Genomic DNA, 17689 nt, shown 5'->3' on the forward strand with positions numbered 1-17689 from the left:
GACTCTTCTTCAGTTTTCTTTTCTTGATTTTCTTCCTCCTGCTCCTTTGTGGCTTTTCCTTATGGTGCTGACTTATGTTCCTTTTTCTTCTCACCATACCATACATCCCTGCTAATTTCATCTACTTTTATGTCTTCTCCCTTTCTTTTGTAATATGCTCATGACTGTCATCTCCAGCCCAGACCTCTCGCCTCAGGCACAACCAAAAAGCATATTGGGCTTCTCCATTGAAAGTCTGATGGGCACATCAAGCCTACAACATTGAAAATATGTTCACTCTTCTTCTCAAACCTGCTTGTCTAATGTTCTCAAGCTCAGAACAAAGCACCAATGGCCTTCACCAGTTTCTTACCTAGAAGCCCATTTGACTCTGACTTTACCTACTGTCTAATCAACCACCAGATCTCTTCCGTTACCCTAAATATATCTGTTCTCGCTGCTTCCCTCACCACTTCATTAATATCCTGGTTCCAGACACTTTTCTCACTTGGATGGCTCTGTCTCCCTCCCTCCTCTCCAGGGCTGTTTCTCTCTAGTCTTGTTTCCCTCCAATCCATCATCACAGGCAGAGAAATATTTTAAAAACAAATATCGAATTATTAGCACACTTCCTAGAACCCTTTAGCAACATCTTGTTGCCCTTGAAGTTCAGACCCTTCAATAAGCTGGCCAAGCCCTGTGTGTTTGGACCCCTCTTTCTCTATCATCTGTACCTGTGTGGTCTACCACACTCTGCCCTTCTCCCATGCTGCACTTCTTTAAGTTCCCTGACAGGGTCACCTGCCATGTGCTGGGTGTTCACATGGGTGCTTCTGGTGGCTTACTCCCTGCTTCTGTGGGTGGGCAGCCTTTGAGTTTTTACAACCTAAATTACACTCATCCCTTAAGTTTTAGCCAAAATACCCTTTTCTCTGAAATGTCTTTCCAAGCCCTTGATTAGGCAAGGCCCCTTTTCTGTGTGCCATTGTAGCTACTTCTTGTTCCAGCAAAATGATTATAGTTATTTACCTGCATTCTGCTTTGACCTGTAACCCCTGGAAACAGTAATCATGTTTGTCTTGCTGTGTGATTGAAAGAACAAAATTGTGCTTTGGTGCGTACTGTTGCTGTTCTTCGTTTGTTCATTTCTTCCTTCCTACATTCCTATAATGAGTGCGTACTGAGATGATGCCTTATGCTGGCCACTCTACCGGGTATGGGATTGTGGTAGTGAATAAGACATGTAAGGGTCTTGCTCCTTTAGAGCTTATAGTCAGGGGAGGAGTCAAATAGTAAATAAGGAAATAAGTAACTGAATGGTAGGATACTAGTAAGTACCACGAAGAAAAGAAAATAGGAACCTATAGAATAATGGGGTAGGGGATGATAGTAAATGGGATGACCAGGGAAGGCCAGTCTGATGAGGTGAGTTTGAAGTAAGATATGGATGATGACAGAAAGCCAGCTGCACAAAGATCAAAGGGAATATGTCCAGGCACAGGAAAGAAAGAGTTTCTGTGGCCATGAAGCAGCCGTGACAGAGGGACGTCAGGAAGGCCAGGCAGGCAGAGTGATGTGCGGTGGGAAACGAGTGGTGGCAGGTCCTAGAGGGCTTTGTGCTCACGAAGAGGAGTTTGGATTGTATTGGAAGGAGGCTTCTCTCTGGTTCAGGATATATGCTCTATTTATGCTCCAGCTAAAGCTAAGGTGTACGAGGAAAACAGCTGCTTGAGTTTCAAGGTGAGGTATAGGCAGTTGACTTAAGGCAAACATCTGTGATCCTAGCAGAAACTCTTATAACACTGCTTTGAGCAAGGGCAAGAATAAGTGCTGATTACATGACAGGCTATATGTTTTCTTTTTTTTTTAATTTTTTTTTTAGCTTTTATTCATTTTTGAGAGCGATACAGTGTGAGTGGGGGAGGGGCAGAGAAAAGGAGGCAGAATCTGAACCAGGCTCCAGACTTTGAGCTGTCAGCACAGAGCCTGATGTGGGACTCGAACCCACCAACCGTGAGATCGTGACCTGAGCTGAAGTTGGACACTCAACCAACTGAGCCACTCAGGCACCCCGACAGGCTATATGTTTTTTAAAAGCTGCCAAGGTACATTTTATATGTCATGGGCCATAAACTTGTAGGTATTGATAATATGACCATCTAGTGATAGTGCCTGATGCTACCACCGAAATGATAGACCTTTTATAACTCTATTTTTGTGGGTACAGAATTTTATGGCTTAAAAAAGAGCATTGCTAGGAACGTTTAATCCCGAAAAATGTCAGATCCCCAACATAGGATGCTGAACAGATAATGTTGACGAGCTGTATTTTTAATCATCTTTCACTTGGATGAACTTTTGTTAAAAATGAATCAATAATGGAGAAATCACAGGTTGTAGGAGCCTCAGACAAGACAACGCATGTGAAAGCACTTGAAATTATAAATGTTCTCACAAGGCATAAGTTATTATTACTGTCGTTACAGCCAATTCTTTTTAACCAAATACTGGAACTGGTATACAAGTTGAGACTTTAAAGACTGGCTGTCTCAACCGAGATGAGAAAATATGCAATGCCAAAACACCTCTTTTCTAACCAACATGCATATGAATTTTGTTGGTCAGCTTACATGTGCAGAGGCTAATAATGTACACGTATTAATCTACTCAGCAAAGACTGAGTACCTACTGTTTGACAGCTAGCCCCTTAGTGGCTCTGGGGATAAAGTCATGTACTAGACAGGCACACGTATGCCTTCATGGAACCTAAAATCCAGGGGATAGTGAACATGGTGTGTGTGAAATAATGATCACGTGTGCTTTTTTTTTTTTTTAAAATAAAGTGGCCACATTTTATAGGCGTAAACTATTAAAAGTAGATAAATGCTTATAAGGATGTTGTATATTGTGAATGTCTAAAGTAAATATTTTTTATTCCTTTGAACAAACTTTCCATTGGGTTTGATTTTGAATCCCTTTCAAAGACCTTTTTTTATAATAAAATTTTAAAAATGTTTATTTTCACAGAGAAAGCACAAGCAGGGGAGGGGCAGAGAGAGAGGGAGAGAGAGAATCCCAAGTAGGCTCTGCACTGTCAGTACACAACCCGACGTGGGCTCGAACTCACAAACTGTGCCATCATGACCTAAGCTGAAATCGAGTTGGACGCTCAACCACCTGAGCCACCCAGGCACCCCTGTCTCGAATGCCTCTTACACAGTGGATTTCTCCACCTCAAAGTTGGTGGTGGGTTGGTCTTGCTGAGGCTGGGAGAGAAAATTTGTGTGATGTGACCAGTAAGAGCTCAGGCGTTGAAGGCATACTGTCTGGATTTGAATTACCCCTCCCCTGCTAATATGCTTGTGCCTCAGTTTCTTCATCTGCAAAGTTAGGATAGTAATAGATTTTTGCAAAGATTGAATCGAACGATGTGGACAATATGGTTTGTCAGTGCCTGGCACCTTGCACAATCTGATTTCATATAAACTGTGTGTTATGGTTATTACCTTTTGGCCTGCCTTCTCCATTCATAGTACAGTTACATAACCTTCTCCAGTTCAGCTGCACAGCGGGCTTGGGGAAGTCTGCAGTGTTGGCTGTTTTCTGGGATGTGTTAATAGTGCTGTAGGAAGCGTGTTTTTGACAGGAGGTCACAAAGGTTTGAGAGCCTCTGGTGATGTGTCATATTCACTCATTACCAACTCTCTCAGGAGCTCTAACGGTTTGTAATTGACTTTCCTTTGCGGGGCGAAAAAAAGGAAAAAGGGGACAGTATTATTTTACTCTGTTACCCTGAAATAAGGCAGAATTTGGCGGGGGTGGGGAGGCAAGGCTGGCTAATAAGCCTTGAATAAGGCAGACATGTTCTGAGTAAATAAATATGCTCACAAAATGACCGCTTAAGAGAGTAACTTTAATTTAGATTTGACACAATTAATGGTAAATATTTTATATCAGATCTAGTTTACACATGTATGTATACCCTCAAAAGTCTGAAACTGAAATAGTTTCACAAAACAATACACATTCTTTTGTAATGCAACATTTTCTATTCCATTCTCTTCCCTGTAATTCCATTTCATTCCCTTGCATTCTTTGGAAAGAGACCTGTAGTGTGAAAAATATTGATGTAAGAAATCACTGGACCTAATAAGAATAGGGATATGAGTAAGAAGAATTAAGTGGGATAGTCTTCCCCTATACGTCTTAAATATTGTCAAAGTAATTGTCCTATCCCTTACGCAAAAAACAAAACAAAAAACCCAAATAACCAAAACCACTTGTTATTTAGTTCTTACTATACTTTTACAGAGGTTAGCTCAATTTGACTTTTCAAATTTGTAATCTTTTCTATCCCAGCAAAGTTGTGGATTTATCATCATTAGGGCAGAAAGTCAGTGCAGTGCAGGCAGAAAACCTGGCTTCTACCTCTGGCTTTGTCATCACTCATGTTTGCCTGCCTTCTTGAGTCTCAGCTTAGGGTGAGAGGGGTGTTAAAATATTTATTGTATTTAAAGTAATTAATTTCATAACATCCCTTCCTTTCTCTTCTACTTTTAGGCTGTTTGAGGGCTAGCTGAGATACATACTTGAAACGGTTTTGTAAGCTAGTGTGCTCTTCACAAATTGGACTGTTGGATTCTATATTTGTAACCCTTACCTTCTCTTTACGAAATTTCTTGTAGATTTCTCAGTTGAATACACTGATAGCCCTTTTACTGGGAGAACTTCTACCTGGAGATAGGCAGAAGATCATGACAATTTGTACCATAGACGTCCATGCCAGAGATGTGGTGGCCAAACTTATTTCTCAGAAGGCAAGTTCATAGAAATTTCATGTATTGTGTGTTGTTTCCCAAAAGTGGTGTTTATTGTCAAGAGTACTTCCAAGAAAGGTGTTTTTTAAGTTGTATATTTTTAATTAGTTCTATGAATTTAGTTACACTTACTGTGAGTGACTTTGATTTAAGTAATTATCTTCATGAGAGTTATCCCAAGTCTTACACATCAGAGTTTTGCCAAGTCAGGAACCTCCAATCCATACCATCTCAAAAACTAACCTAGGATGTAAGAACCTCGTGGAGTCACCGTGTTCGTTTCCCTGTCTTCAGGCTTTTCTACACATCATCATCTTGGTCTGCTGGCCTGTGGTTTTCACCTCTCTGGCTTACCCAGCCAATAGCAAAAAGATTGTCATTTAAAACTTCTCTGTGTGCCTTTGATTAGTTTCCTTTGGAAGAAAGAGGAATATTGGTCACCCCCCCCCCCTTTTTTTTTTAAAGGCTAAATGACATTCTTTGCAGAAGTCACTTTCAGGGCATGAATATCCTTTTGACCTCTGTACAGAGCCTTTGTGTCTCCTAAATACTGGCACTGTTTCCTGTGAAAGAATTTTCTCAGCTTTTTGCTAAAATACATTTCTACTTAGAAACGTCACAAGTGTGCTTGTCTCCTGAACAACATTGGTGAATCATGCCTGTTGGCTACTTTCTCCTCACCCCTCTTTTGTCTGCTGGTGATGGCACTCTAAAGCAAGACCATTCCTTTTACAATATGAATGCATGTATGTATTTTGAAACGTTTCCTGTTGTTTTCCTAGCTCTTTCTCAATTTATTAAAATCAAAGTGAATTTTCCTTCTCTCCAGAAAGTGCCAGCGCTGCTTCTTTGTGTAAGCCATAAATGTAAAAAATACTTCTTCCAAGTTCAGGACCATCAGTGATATTGTGTAATTGCTAATCCAAAACTGATCCCCTCTACCACTTACCAGGTATTCTCATTTTGATAATGGACCATTGGTAACTATTCTTTGATTATGACCTTCCACCTTTTTACATACTTTATTATGTTTTTTCAGTGGTGATGGCTTACGGTAGGATGAATTGTGATTTAAAATATGTCCTTTGTACTCAAAGAGGTAAAGACTTTGTCTAATTTCTGATCATCTAATATATACAGTTGTACGATGTTGAGATGTATGTAGGCATCAGAACATTTAGTAGATAATAATTTTGGTAACTTAAATGGCTCCCAAGAAGTCCTAGGGTCACAAATGTATTGAAAGAGACTGGAATTGTTTTTTCAAATTGGAAAAAGAATGGATACGATTAAGAAAAGAAAGAATGGCAATGAAAAAAAAAAATACTATGATTTAATTTAATGAAAAATGAAGTGGAAAATCTACTAAAAGCAAAACTGGCTTTAGAATGGACTTTGTTGAAAGTATAGTTTATTGATACCTCTGACATGAAGAAATTATGGTTTATATGTTTTACTACAGAGTGTATTTTTCCATCTGATTTCAATGATAAGAGTATAAAGTTAGAAAAGGGATCAAATCCCCTGGGCTGATTCATAAAAGGGGAAAAAAGCATTGCTTGAACAAATTGATGTTGTTTTACAGTAAAAGCCTTCTTAAAATGAAGGCTTTTATTACACATAGTTTTGATGAAGTATTGGACCATCTGCAGTTGTGATTTGCAATAGCCTGAAGAGATTGCTGTCTTGTGAGAATTTTAGAGATAAAATGTGAATCAGCAGAACCGATTAGGCGAATAAAGTGTGTTGCCTCAAAACACACATTGTCCTTGTAATATCTTGTGATAGGTAATGATCTTGTGATGTTTTCAGGTTGTCAGTCCCCAAGCCTTTGCTTGGCTTTCTCAACTTCGTCACCAGTGGGAGGATTCCCAGAAACACTGCTTCGTAAATATTTGTGATGCCCAGTTCCAGTACTTCTATGAATATTTAGGAAACAGTCCTCGGCTAGTGATCACTCCTTTAACTGACAGGTAACAAGGATAAGTGGAAGTCAGCTGAGAAAAAGTGAACCAGAATAGCCCCCTAATGTGGGTAAGGGTGTGTGAGATGGAACAGAAAGGTGTGAGAGAAAATGATGAACAAACATGGAAACTATGAAAACGTGTGTAAATGGGCTAATGGAGTCGCATGGTAGACATTGACTTTAGTTTGAGACAAGGTCAAGAGAACCAAATTAGAGAAGCAGAGATAGAGACACTGGACAGACAGATCATGAAATCATGACCAGATTAATATGGCAGAGGGCAGCCCTTGTGATCATTGAGTCCATTCTCTCCTGTTATCCATGGCTAACATTCTGATTCCAGGGTTTGTAACTGCCTCCCACAATTGCATCCCTTTATGGAAAGTGTAAACATAGGAATTGCCTACATTCAGATTAATTTTTGAGGGATTACCTACAGTGAAGAAAAGAAGAGTGGGAACATAGGTCCATGAAATGGTTTAACAAACACTTAGGAAATACTGTGCTGAGCGCTTTTCCAGAATTAATTAAAGAGACAGGGGTCCTGCTCTCATAGAATGCACTTTCTCGTTGACTGTGGCATGTGAATGGCTGGGAATGAGGAGGAACAATAATCAAATTAACAAAGTTATTTTAGGTGGTAATATATGGTAAAACAAAAATGAAATAGGGTGATAGGTTAAAAAGCATTTTGAATGGAGAATCCACTATAGATTGGGTAAAGAGATATTTGAGTTGGGACGTAAATGACAAGTAGGAACTGGCTATGCAAACATCCTAAGGCAGAAAGTGACAGGCAGAGACAAGTGCATAGTTTCTAAGATGAGAAAGACATCAGCCCGTTCAAGAGATAAACACAGAGCCAATATGGCTCAAGTAGGTCAAAGGGGAGGGGATTACCATTATTAAAAGTTCATTGCCACTTGACTTTAAGTCAATATATACATACCGTCAGAATGTTGTAGGAAAGGATAAACCACTTTGGCATGAAATTCCGTATTAGTATTCCATCCTCTGGTGAATTACTTGGTGAGAGAAAGCATGTATATTCATGGGCATTCGTGAAAGAGGAAAGACACCTCAAAATCACAAGAGTGTTCCTACTTTTCCAATTTCACCATACATACAGTTTATCTGAGAATGAAAGTGTAGGCATTTTTCTTTCTGGGCTCCTGGGTGTCTCGCTTGAGCATCTGACTTCAATTCAGGTCATGATCTCACATTTGTGGGTTCGAGCCCCACATCAGGCTCTCTGCTGACAGCTCAGATCCTAGAGCCTGCTTTGCATTCTCTGTCTCCTTCTTTTTCTGCCCCTCCTCTGCTTGCGCTCCGTCCCTCTCCATCTCTTAAAAAAAAAAAAAAAAAAGACAGTGTCAGCAGTTTTAAATATGTCAGTAAAGCTGGCTTGTGTTGATGGTCTTAGGAAGTCCATGAAATACTTGCACTAGCTTTGTGATTATTCTTGCTTGTATTAATCTGCTCCTGATTTCATCACTGATAAATTGTAATTCTGTTTTTCTAATTCAGTTCTCTTTAACTTGTCTCTAATTAAAACTCTGTTTACTATCTTAACTGGTTAATTTATGTACTTCTTTCAGTGTGAGAGATTAAAATTTGTATCTTGACAAAATCACTTGAGAGTAGTCAAAACTTCAAATGCTAAAAGTCTACTATATATGTGCCATTATAAATAAAGATGAGAAGAAGGGAAGCACAGGGTGTAGGAGAAGATGGGAAGAGACACTTCAGAGTGTGCCAGTAAGTGAGGACTAATAGCTTATTAACTTTTTGATTAAAAAAAAATCACTATGTGGTTTATTTGCAGCTTAAAAGGAAGCTGAATGTTCATTTTGATAGAGTGGTGCTGTGTAAGATGTTCACTTGGTGAACATTTCTTTTCCATTACATTTTTTGGGTTGTTTACTAATTGTTTACATTAACACAATGTTGCCTTCCAAACATGCTCATTACATCTCGTATGATGTTGATCTTCCCCTTGTGTGTGGTAGGCAGGGCAGTCAACCTCCGCAACAGTTCCTGCTTCCCTACGTGGGCAGGTTCAGAGGCGTAGGTCAACCAGCTTGTAACTGAGAGACCTGGGCTGGAGTGCAGGTGGACTGGGTAGGAGTGTGAAAGATAAGCCGTTACAGAGAGACCCAAAACATAATGAGGTCAAGTCCATGGAGGCAGGTGTGTCACTTGCATAAGTAACAGTCCAGAGGAGAGGGGCTCAGTAGTACAGGCTGGCAAGTGGCCAACATGCCAAACAAGACTTCCGCCTTTGTTTTGGCAAGTGAAAGAAGGCTAAAAGATCTAGAAGGAGCTGTTGTGGGATTTCTCTACAGCATTTCAGCACACAGTGTGTTCATTGGAGTTTGGTCACTTGGCTGCTCCTGGCTGGAGGGTGGGGGGAAATCTAGTTGGAGCAAATAGCCACATGTCCAACCAAAACTTGGAACCATGAGAGAAGAATATTAGCAGATAGTCTGCAGTATAAAAAAATACTGTAATTCCTAGTTCAGAGGTCTTTGCTTTCCATATTCATTGTAAGATGTGCTTAAACATGTGATGACCGTAAAATATAGATACACTTTACATTTGCATAAGTAATTGCTTCTGTTTGCCTAGCACTCTGAATTTTTTAAGGCATCTATCTTTGGCATTTTTAATGAATCCGTACAATAAATTCCTCATATTACAGAGGCACGTTGTAATATGAAATGAGAGGCACATTGATGTCAAAAGACTTATTTAAAATTAACATCTGATGATTGGCAAAGTAGACCCTAGTCCCTTGACTACAGATGTCCATGTGTATGTCTTTCTATTAGGTCCACTGTCTGTAGTAAGACAGAAGTAATTTATGAAAACCTCATGTTAGATCCTTGCTATTTGTTAGTTTTTCTTCTTTTACAAGTATTAAATTCTGTCTTTGTATAATTCTCCTCAGCCGGAGAACCTCTGAATCTTTCCTGTAAAAATAGGTATTATCATAATCTAAATGCATGTAGCAACATGTTCAAAATGAATTCCTGATATATATTTTAATGTAACAAATTTTGTTTTGTGTAGTTGCTTTATATATTGAAATACATATATATTTGCATACTTTACATTTATATATATTTACGTATCTCATCTTTTAATGTATTCATTAAGTATCAGTTTAATGAAGTCAGTGTTTAATTCATCACCAAGATTTCTGTTTTTCTTTTATAAACAATAGTTTTGAGACGTTGTCTGACATCAATAGTATCTCTACCTAGACATATCAGAAATTCAATGGCATTACAAATCAAGTGTTATTTGTATTGATACACAGCTCTTAGAAAATAAGAAAAAGCAATACATGCTTTATTTTTTTTAAGTAGCCAACCTAAAATTAAATTTGATATAAATTATTATTCTGACTCTTGTTATTGCCACGAACAAATCCTAGGTATATTAATATTGATTGTTATGACCATATTGTAGAGCCTGACTTCTTAAACTAAAAAAACAAAGTTGTATTCTCCATTATGTTTTCTAGAAATATGATATCAGCCTGTAACATTGGTATTTTTTGTTATTGAAAGGTGTTACATCACTTTAACTCAATCACTTCATTTAACCATGAGTGGAGCCCCAGCTGGCCCAGCAGGTACAGGAAAAACAGAAACCACCAAAGATCTTGGACGTGCCCTTGGCATGATGGTTTATGTATTCAACTGTTCAGAGCAAATGGACTACAAAGTAAGATAGTCATAAAATGTTATATTCTGACAATATTATTTATTCCTGATTTGGAATGATTGAAACTAATAGCTCAAAACCTTCTTCTGTTAAATTCTCAATGGCTCGCTCTGTGATTTAGTCCATAGGAAATATCTATAAGGGATTGGTGCAGACAGGAGCTTGGGGCTGCTTTGATGAATTCAATCGAATTTCTGTGGAGGTTCTGTCAGTGGTGGCAGTGCAAGTGAAAATGATACATGATGCCATCAGAAACAGGAAAAAGAGGTGAGTAGCGCCTGGCTTCTTTCTCTTTACGGATACAAAGAGAAACATAAAACAGTGAAGCAAACCTCATCTTCTTCGCTTGCTGCCTATCTGCGTCTTGTAAAATGGATAAAAGCAAACCTCATCTTCTTCGCTTGCTGCCTATCTGTGTCTCGTGAAATGGATAAAATAAGAGGAACTGGTTTATTTTGAAGAATGATTTTGAATAACCTCCTATTTTTGTTAGCGGTTTTTAATTGTTGAATGCAACAAAGGTGTACTACATTTATACGTAAAAAAAAAAAAAAAAACCCTCTTGATGATGCTAAATCCACTTAGCAGTTCTCCGTTCTGTTCTAACTTGACCTTCTGTTTGCACTGGACACAATCGGTCCCTCCATTCTGCCGGACACGCTTCTTCACATTGGTTCCAAGACACCACCATCCTCCTGGTTTTTTCCCAGCTTCAGGGATGCCCCTGGGCTGATTTCTTCTCATCTACAAAATCAGAAAAAGTATAGAAACTATCTTACTGATCATCGTGGTGACTAAATGCAGAGCCCTGGGACAAGTGTCTGGCACATAGCCCTGTATCAGTGTTTGCTGTTATTTTTTGTTATTATTTTCTGACCTATCAGTACTAGGTGTCACAAGGCTCAATCTTTGGGTCTCATTCCCTTGGTAATTCCACCCAGTCATGTGGCTTTGAGAACCATCTGTCTGCTGGTGGCTGCTGGGTGCCCAGACTTCCTTTCTCTGATACCTTGACCTCCAAAGACAGTGCCTGTTGGAGCATCTCAGGACTCCACTTGCTGCCCCATAGGCCTTTTATATTTAATAGATGCAAAATCAAAATCCTGGTGTCTCCACCAACACTGCTTGCTCAATGTTCCATCACAGCAGAGTACACACTACGCTCTGCTCGTTACTCGGTGACTCCAAAAAACTTCCCAGATATATCCAGAGCCTAACAGCGTCTTAACATGATGCCACATTCTAAAAGACAAAACATGACTGGCACTTGGGGACTGATGGCTTAATTTGAGAAGTTAGTATTATAGTGGTTTCCTTTATAACATTTGTTTGTGGTTTTCTTTGCACTATTTTTTGTATACAGGGAAATCTCATTTTATCTGGCCTACCCACTTACTCTCACTCCTTAGGGCATTTTGCTCAGCTAGCTGTCTTATCCATAGGGACGGTTCAATCTCCCAGTGAGGGAAAGCCCCTGGAAACTGTGACTCTATTATAGAAGTTTTCACTTACTGTATATGACATCTAGAAATTCCCACCTCTTAAAAAACCTCTCAGTGCTTCTATCGTATGGCTCTGGGATACCACTTGACTATGACCACATGTCTGCTGCCTTACCTGCCCCTACTCTAAGACCATGTTAGAGAAGATTAGATTCTTTCCTTTTTGACTCCCCCTGCCCAGATGTATTTCATTTAGTTTTTAGTCAAAATCTTATTATTTGATGTAACCCAGATGTCATTTGAGACCATCCATTCTTTACTTTTTTTTTTTTTTTTAACATTTACTTATTGTTGAGAGACAGAGCATGAGCAGGGGAGGGGCAGAGAGAAGAGAGGAAGACACAGAATGCGAAACAGGCTCCAAACTCTGAGCTGTCAGCACAGAGCCGGGTGCGGGGCTCGAACTCACAAACCGTGAGATCATGACTTGAGCCGAAGTCAGACACTTAACTGACTGAGCCACCCAGGTGCTCCGAGGCCATCCTTTCTTAAGGAGATTTAGATAACTGATCCGTGCAAGGATTTCTGGATACTCCTAACTATACTTACTGGTAGTTTCTTCTTTGTCCATGTCTCTGTGTATGTAAGTTGTACCTGTTTGTCTCAGGCTGGCCCATGGACAGACGGCTAGTCTTCTTGATGTTTTCATGAATTATTACATGCTCTTTATATTCAAGAATTTAAGAGGTGGAACCATGCCTCAACAACAAAGCCTATGCGCATCTTGCTGGCTCTACCCCCTCAAAGTCTATACCCTTCACTGTGGCTATCCCTGCTGTATCACGGGAGAGCACGCAGGGGCCCTTTTACAGCAGCTCCCTCTCTGTGAGTGGCCCTGTCAGGCTTCTCTGCCTTCCCTGGCCTGATATGCTGGGATTGAAGATTTCTCCCTTATTACCTTGGCTATACAAAATCCATCTTCTCTTAGTTATCTAGTATCTGAGAAGCTCTTAGTCCTAAAATCTGTGTCTCTTTTCCCTCTCCCTTGTGTGAGGTAGGCCCAGCTCCTCGACTACTCTAGCCCTTGCCTTTTTCAACAAGAGAGAGCACTTTCTCTTTTACCATCATTTGAAAGTTTCCTTCTACTGTCCTTCACTTTGGCTCCTCTGGCTCTTGCCTGTTTCATTGCTCTGTCCATCAGCAGCCTAACTAGACCCTTGCAGATCTTTCTACACATCTTTCGCTTCTTCTCCAATGCATTTAAGTGATGAGAATAGCGATAGTCATAGCTAACATCTGTTGAGTGTGTACCATATTCTAGGCATTGTCCTCTTAGCCATTTATACATATAATCTCTTTTAATCCTCATATGATCCAGTAAAGTAGATAATATTATCACCACCCCCTTTCCTTTTTATGAGATGAAGGAATTGGAACATACCTAAAGTGATAGAGCTGCTCTCTGAACACTCACAATCTGGCTCCACAGATAGCTTTCCTAACCACCACACTATTCTGCCTCTCCGTGGTAGTCAGTAGATATTTGCTGAATAAATGGGAGGCAGTGAAGGAGGAAGGTGAGTAAATAGACTTAATAAAGGTGGAACAAAGATGTCACTTTGTCCTCTTAACATGGATATTTTCTGTCTTTGCAGCGTCCCATTCAAGGAATTGCAGCCTATGTTGAAGGCAAAAATGACATCCCATTTCGATGTTTCAGTAGCCAAGTCCTCATTTTTATATTCCAGCATATATGGCCATGCTAAAATATAAAACAATACTTCCCATATTTGTAACTCTTTGTGGGGAAGGGAGTGTATTTTTAATAAACATGCTTCAAAGATTTTCAAAATTGTATGCATGTGAATTGTAAAGAAAATCACCCAGAATCAACAGCTGCCTAATAAGAATTTGCATTTTGCAGTAGTATGCATTTGTCATTGTGTATTCACATTCAATGAGCACGTTTAATTCCATCAACATTCTTCTTACGGTAGATTTGTATTTCTTGGGGAAGCCATCGCACTGAAGCCATCAGTTGGAATATTTATTACGATGAACCCAGGATATGCTGGTCGAACTGAATTACCGGAAAATCTCAAAGCTCTTTTCAGGCAAGTGTTAAGCTTTGTGGTTTAGCATCTGGAGCACTCATGCCACCTAATGTTGCTGGTTTGCACTGTTAAATGATTTGTTTTTACTTGAGAATTCCTGTGGAAAACCCCTTATTATTGCTTTGGGATTCCTGATAGAACTTCCATCATGATAAGTTTAACTCTTTTGAAATATGAAGCCAGAACTTAAAATCATTACTTAAAAGTTGCATGGTACGTTCGAACATTGAATACTAGCTCTTTTATAAGGATGTCTTTATTATAAACAAAGTTTTTTTATTAGTTACAGAATATGTGGAAAATACAGAAAAGGATAAAGAAAAGGTTACAGTTTTACCACCCAGAAGTGGTAATTGTTTCCTTTTTTTGGCCTCTTTTATAATTCAGATTTTATGAAGTTAAGATATTATTTTAGGTATGATTTTTATTTAGTTCTTATTTAATATTTTGACATAAGTAGTTTATTGTATTATTGGAAATTCCTTGGAAATGCTATTTTATGTAGCTTCAAAACAGTCTCTTTCATGGCTTATCCATAATTTTCTTAACTGTTCCCTATTGTCTGACCTGAAGGGTTTGTGTTTTTCTTTGCAGTTTTTTATGATCATAAAACAGACTATAAATATCTCTTCACATGAAGAGTTACCCTATTTCAGATTATTACCCAGAATAGATTTGTACATGTAGAATTACCTGGTGAATGAATAAAATACCTATCGATGACCTGCCTTCCAAAAATATTTTACCAATATATACACTTATTAACAGTCTGTCAGAGAAGCTGTACTGTATCTGAGCCAGTTGTGTTTCTCTCCTATTTTAAATCACCTTTGTTCAGGTATAATTTCATGTAATAAATTGCATGCATTTAAGGGTACAGCTTGTGAAAACATTTACCACAATCAAGATATGGAATATTTCCAACCCCTGGAAGCGGTGCCTCTTTGACGTTAATCCCCCATACAACAGATGTGTCTTCTGTGGCTCTAGGTTAAATTTGCCTTTCCTAGAGTTCATGTTCTGTACTCGTTTGTACTCGTCTGTGTTAGCTTCTTTCCTTGAATGATAAGGTTTGGGGATTCCTCCAAGTTGAGGAGATCAGTAGGTCTTTTGTAGGTGATTAGTATTCTGTTGTAGAGACATATTACAACCTGTTTATTCATACACCAGTTGATGGACATTTGAGTTTCCAGTTTGGGGCTCTTATGAATAAAGCTGCTATGAACAGTCCTCTATAATCTTTGTGTGAACATATATCTTCTTTTGGGTAAATACCTACGAAGGAAAGTCTCATGGCAAATGTGTGTTTGATTGTATTAGAATCTGCCAGTTGGGTTTCCAAGATGGTGGGACTATTTTACAGTCTCACCGTCAGTATATGAGAATTTCGATTGCTCTACGTCCTTACCAAGTTGTAGTCCATCTAATAGATACATGGAGGTATGTCATTGTGGGTTTAGTCTGCTGCATTTGCATGATGGATCATGATTTGAACATCTTTGAACTTACTGGCCATTCCCTTCACTTTTTTGAAGAGCTGTATTGTGTATGCTTCCTTTGTTAAATTCATATATTGCAAATACTTCACTCTTAATTTGTGGCTTGCCTTTTAATTTTCTTAATGGTGTCCATTTTAAGTGTCCATTAAAAATTTTTTTTTAATTTTTATTTATTTTTGAGAGAGAAAGAGAGAAACAGAACATGAGCGGGAGAGGGGCAGAGAGAGAAGGGGACACGGAATCTGAACTGGGGACCATGAGATCGTGACCTGAGCCGAAGTCGGATGCTTAACCGACTGAGCCACCCAGGCACCCCTAAATGGTGTCCATTTTGAATGAGATGGAATACAGTTTATCAATTTTTTTTTTAATATGCTAGTTAAGAAAGTTTTACTAGTCCCAAGTTGCAAAACTTTTCACAGGTTTTTTTCCAGAAGTTTTGTGGTATTGTCCTTTTTCTGTTAAGGTGCTAGATTATATTGATTGATGTTTTCCATTGCTAAACAGTTCTCTAATGCTGCATTTCTGTGATAAACTCTACTTAGGAGATACTATTTTTTATATTTATTTTGCTGGACTCAACACACTACTATTTTGTTAAGGATTTTTTTTTTAATTTTTTTTCTAACATTCATTTTTGAGTGACAGAGACAGCGTGTGAGTGAGGGAGAGGTAGTGAGAGGTGGAGACACATAATCTGAAGCAGGCTCCAGGCTCTGAGCTATCAGCACAGCGCCCAACCTGAGGCTTGAACTCGCAGACTGTGAGATCATGACCTGAATTGAAGTCAGAAACTTAACCAATTGAGCCACCCAGGCGCCCCTGTTTTGTTAAGGATTTTTAAATCCACACCATGGGGGATATTGGTCTATAGTGTCCTTTCTTGTAGTATCTTTATCTTGTTTTGACATTAGGATATGCTGTCCTCATGAAACTAGTTGGCAAATGCTCCCTTTCCTATTTTGTTGAGAGTTTGTGTGGAATTGGTATTATTTACCCCTCATTTTATTTTATTTTTTTATTTACCCCTTAAATACAGGGTAGAATTAATCAGTGAAGCCATCTGGGCCTGGGTTTTTCTTTGTGAGAGTTTTTTGGGGGTTTTTTGTTCATTTTTTTTTATTTACCCCTTAAATACAGGATAGAATTAATCAGTGAAGCCATCTGGGCCTGGGTTTTTCTTTGTGGGAGTTTTTTGGGGTTTTTTTGTTCTTTTTTTTGTGTGTGATAGATAGACTCAACTTCTTTGATATGGAGCTATTCAGATTTTTTGTTTCTTTTATTAGTTTTTGGTAATTTCCATCTTTTAAGAAGTCTTTCTACATTAGCTAGATTATTGAATGTATTGGCATTTATTTGTTCATAATATTCCTTTATTATCTATAGTGACATCTTCAGTCCATGTCTTTTATGGGTAATTTGTGTCTTCTCTCCTGTTTTTGCTTTTTTGAGCTAGAGGTTTATCAGTTACATTTTCAAGAATTCTTTGGTGTTCACAGTATGTATTATTATTCAGTGTCTGCCTTCAAAATGATAGGCTATTTAACATATGAGGTAAGAACCTCTATAGTTTTTAGTGTGATTTCTTTCCCTTCTTTTAAGCTTGAAATTTGCTTGTCCATCTGTCTAGATATTTAATCATGTTTCATTTGTATTTTCTTCTAATTTTTATAGTATGACTTTTTAAATGTACTTTATTTGTCGAGAACTTCTTTTGGTTGGTAACATGAGTATTTAAACAGAATTCTTTTCCCAAATAGTCAATTAGTCCAGCATGCCTTATTAAATGTTTTTCTTTCTTCATAAAACAGCTTGCCTAGCATAGCGGCTGTATGATGTCTATTTTTTTAAAAAAATAATGTTAGACACCATCTATCCTTAGAAACGTAATGATTATAGAATACTTCGATTTGAAAATGGTACATCTTTCCAGTATTTTTACATTTGTATCCCAGTTCATCTCCTGCACGTTTTCATTTGGGTCTCAAAATTTGAAATTGTTTTGTGCCGTGTTCGTAAATTGGGTCTAACGAAGTAAAGCCTCATTTATGTTGCGGTGCTAGTACTCATGTCAGCAAAGTTTGAAGGCCAGTTTGAATGACGCAAGTAGCATTCATGAGTGGAGGAGGCTCAGGCTACT

General features: G+C 38.5%; 1 protein-coding gene across 1 annotated transcript in view; it reads left to right on the forward strand.

Annotated features, from left to right (window-relative positions):
• Nucleotides 1–17689, forward strand: part of DNAH11 (dynein axonemal heavy chain 11) — a 358932-nt gene that overhangs the window by 142171 nt on the left and 199072 nt on the right. The window contains exons 31-35 of the mRNA XM_042919849.1: nucleotides 4665–4796; nucleotides 6609–6769; nucleotides 10338–10494; nucleotides 10616–10761; nucleotides 13934–14050. Of these exons, the coding sequence (XP_042775783.1) occupies nucleotides 4665–4796; nucleotides 6609–6769; nucleotides 10338–10494; nucleotides 10616–10761; nucleotides 13934–14050 (713 nt within the window). The remainder of the gene's footprint in view (nucleotides 1–4664; nucleotides 4797–6608; nucleotides 6770–10337; nucleotides 10495–10615; nucleotides 10762–13933; nucleotides 14051–17689) is intronic.

This window comes from Panthera leo, chromosome A2 (genome assembly GCF_018350215.1).
Source record: "Panthera leo isolate Ple1 chromosome A2, P.leo_Ple1_pat1.1, whole genome shotgun sequence".
Lineage (NCBI taxonomy): Eukaryota > Metazoa > Chordata > Mammalia > Carnivora > Felidae > Panthera > Panthera leo.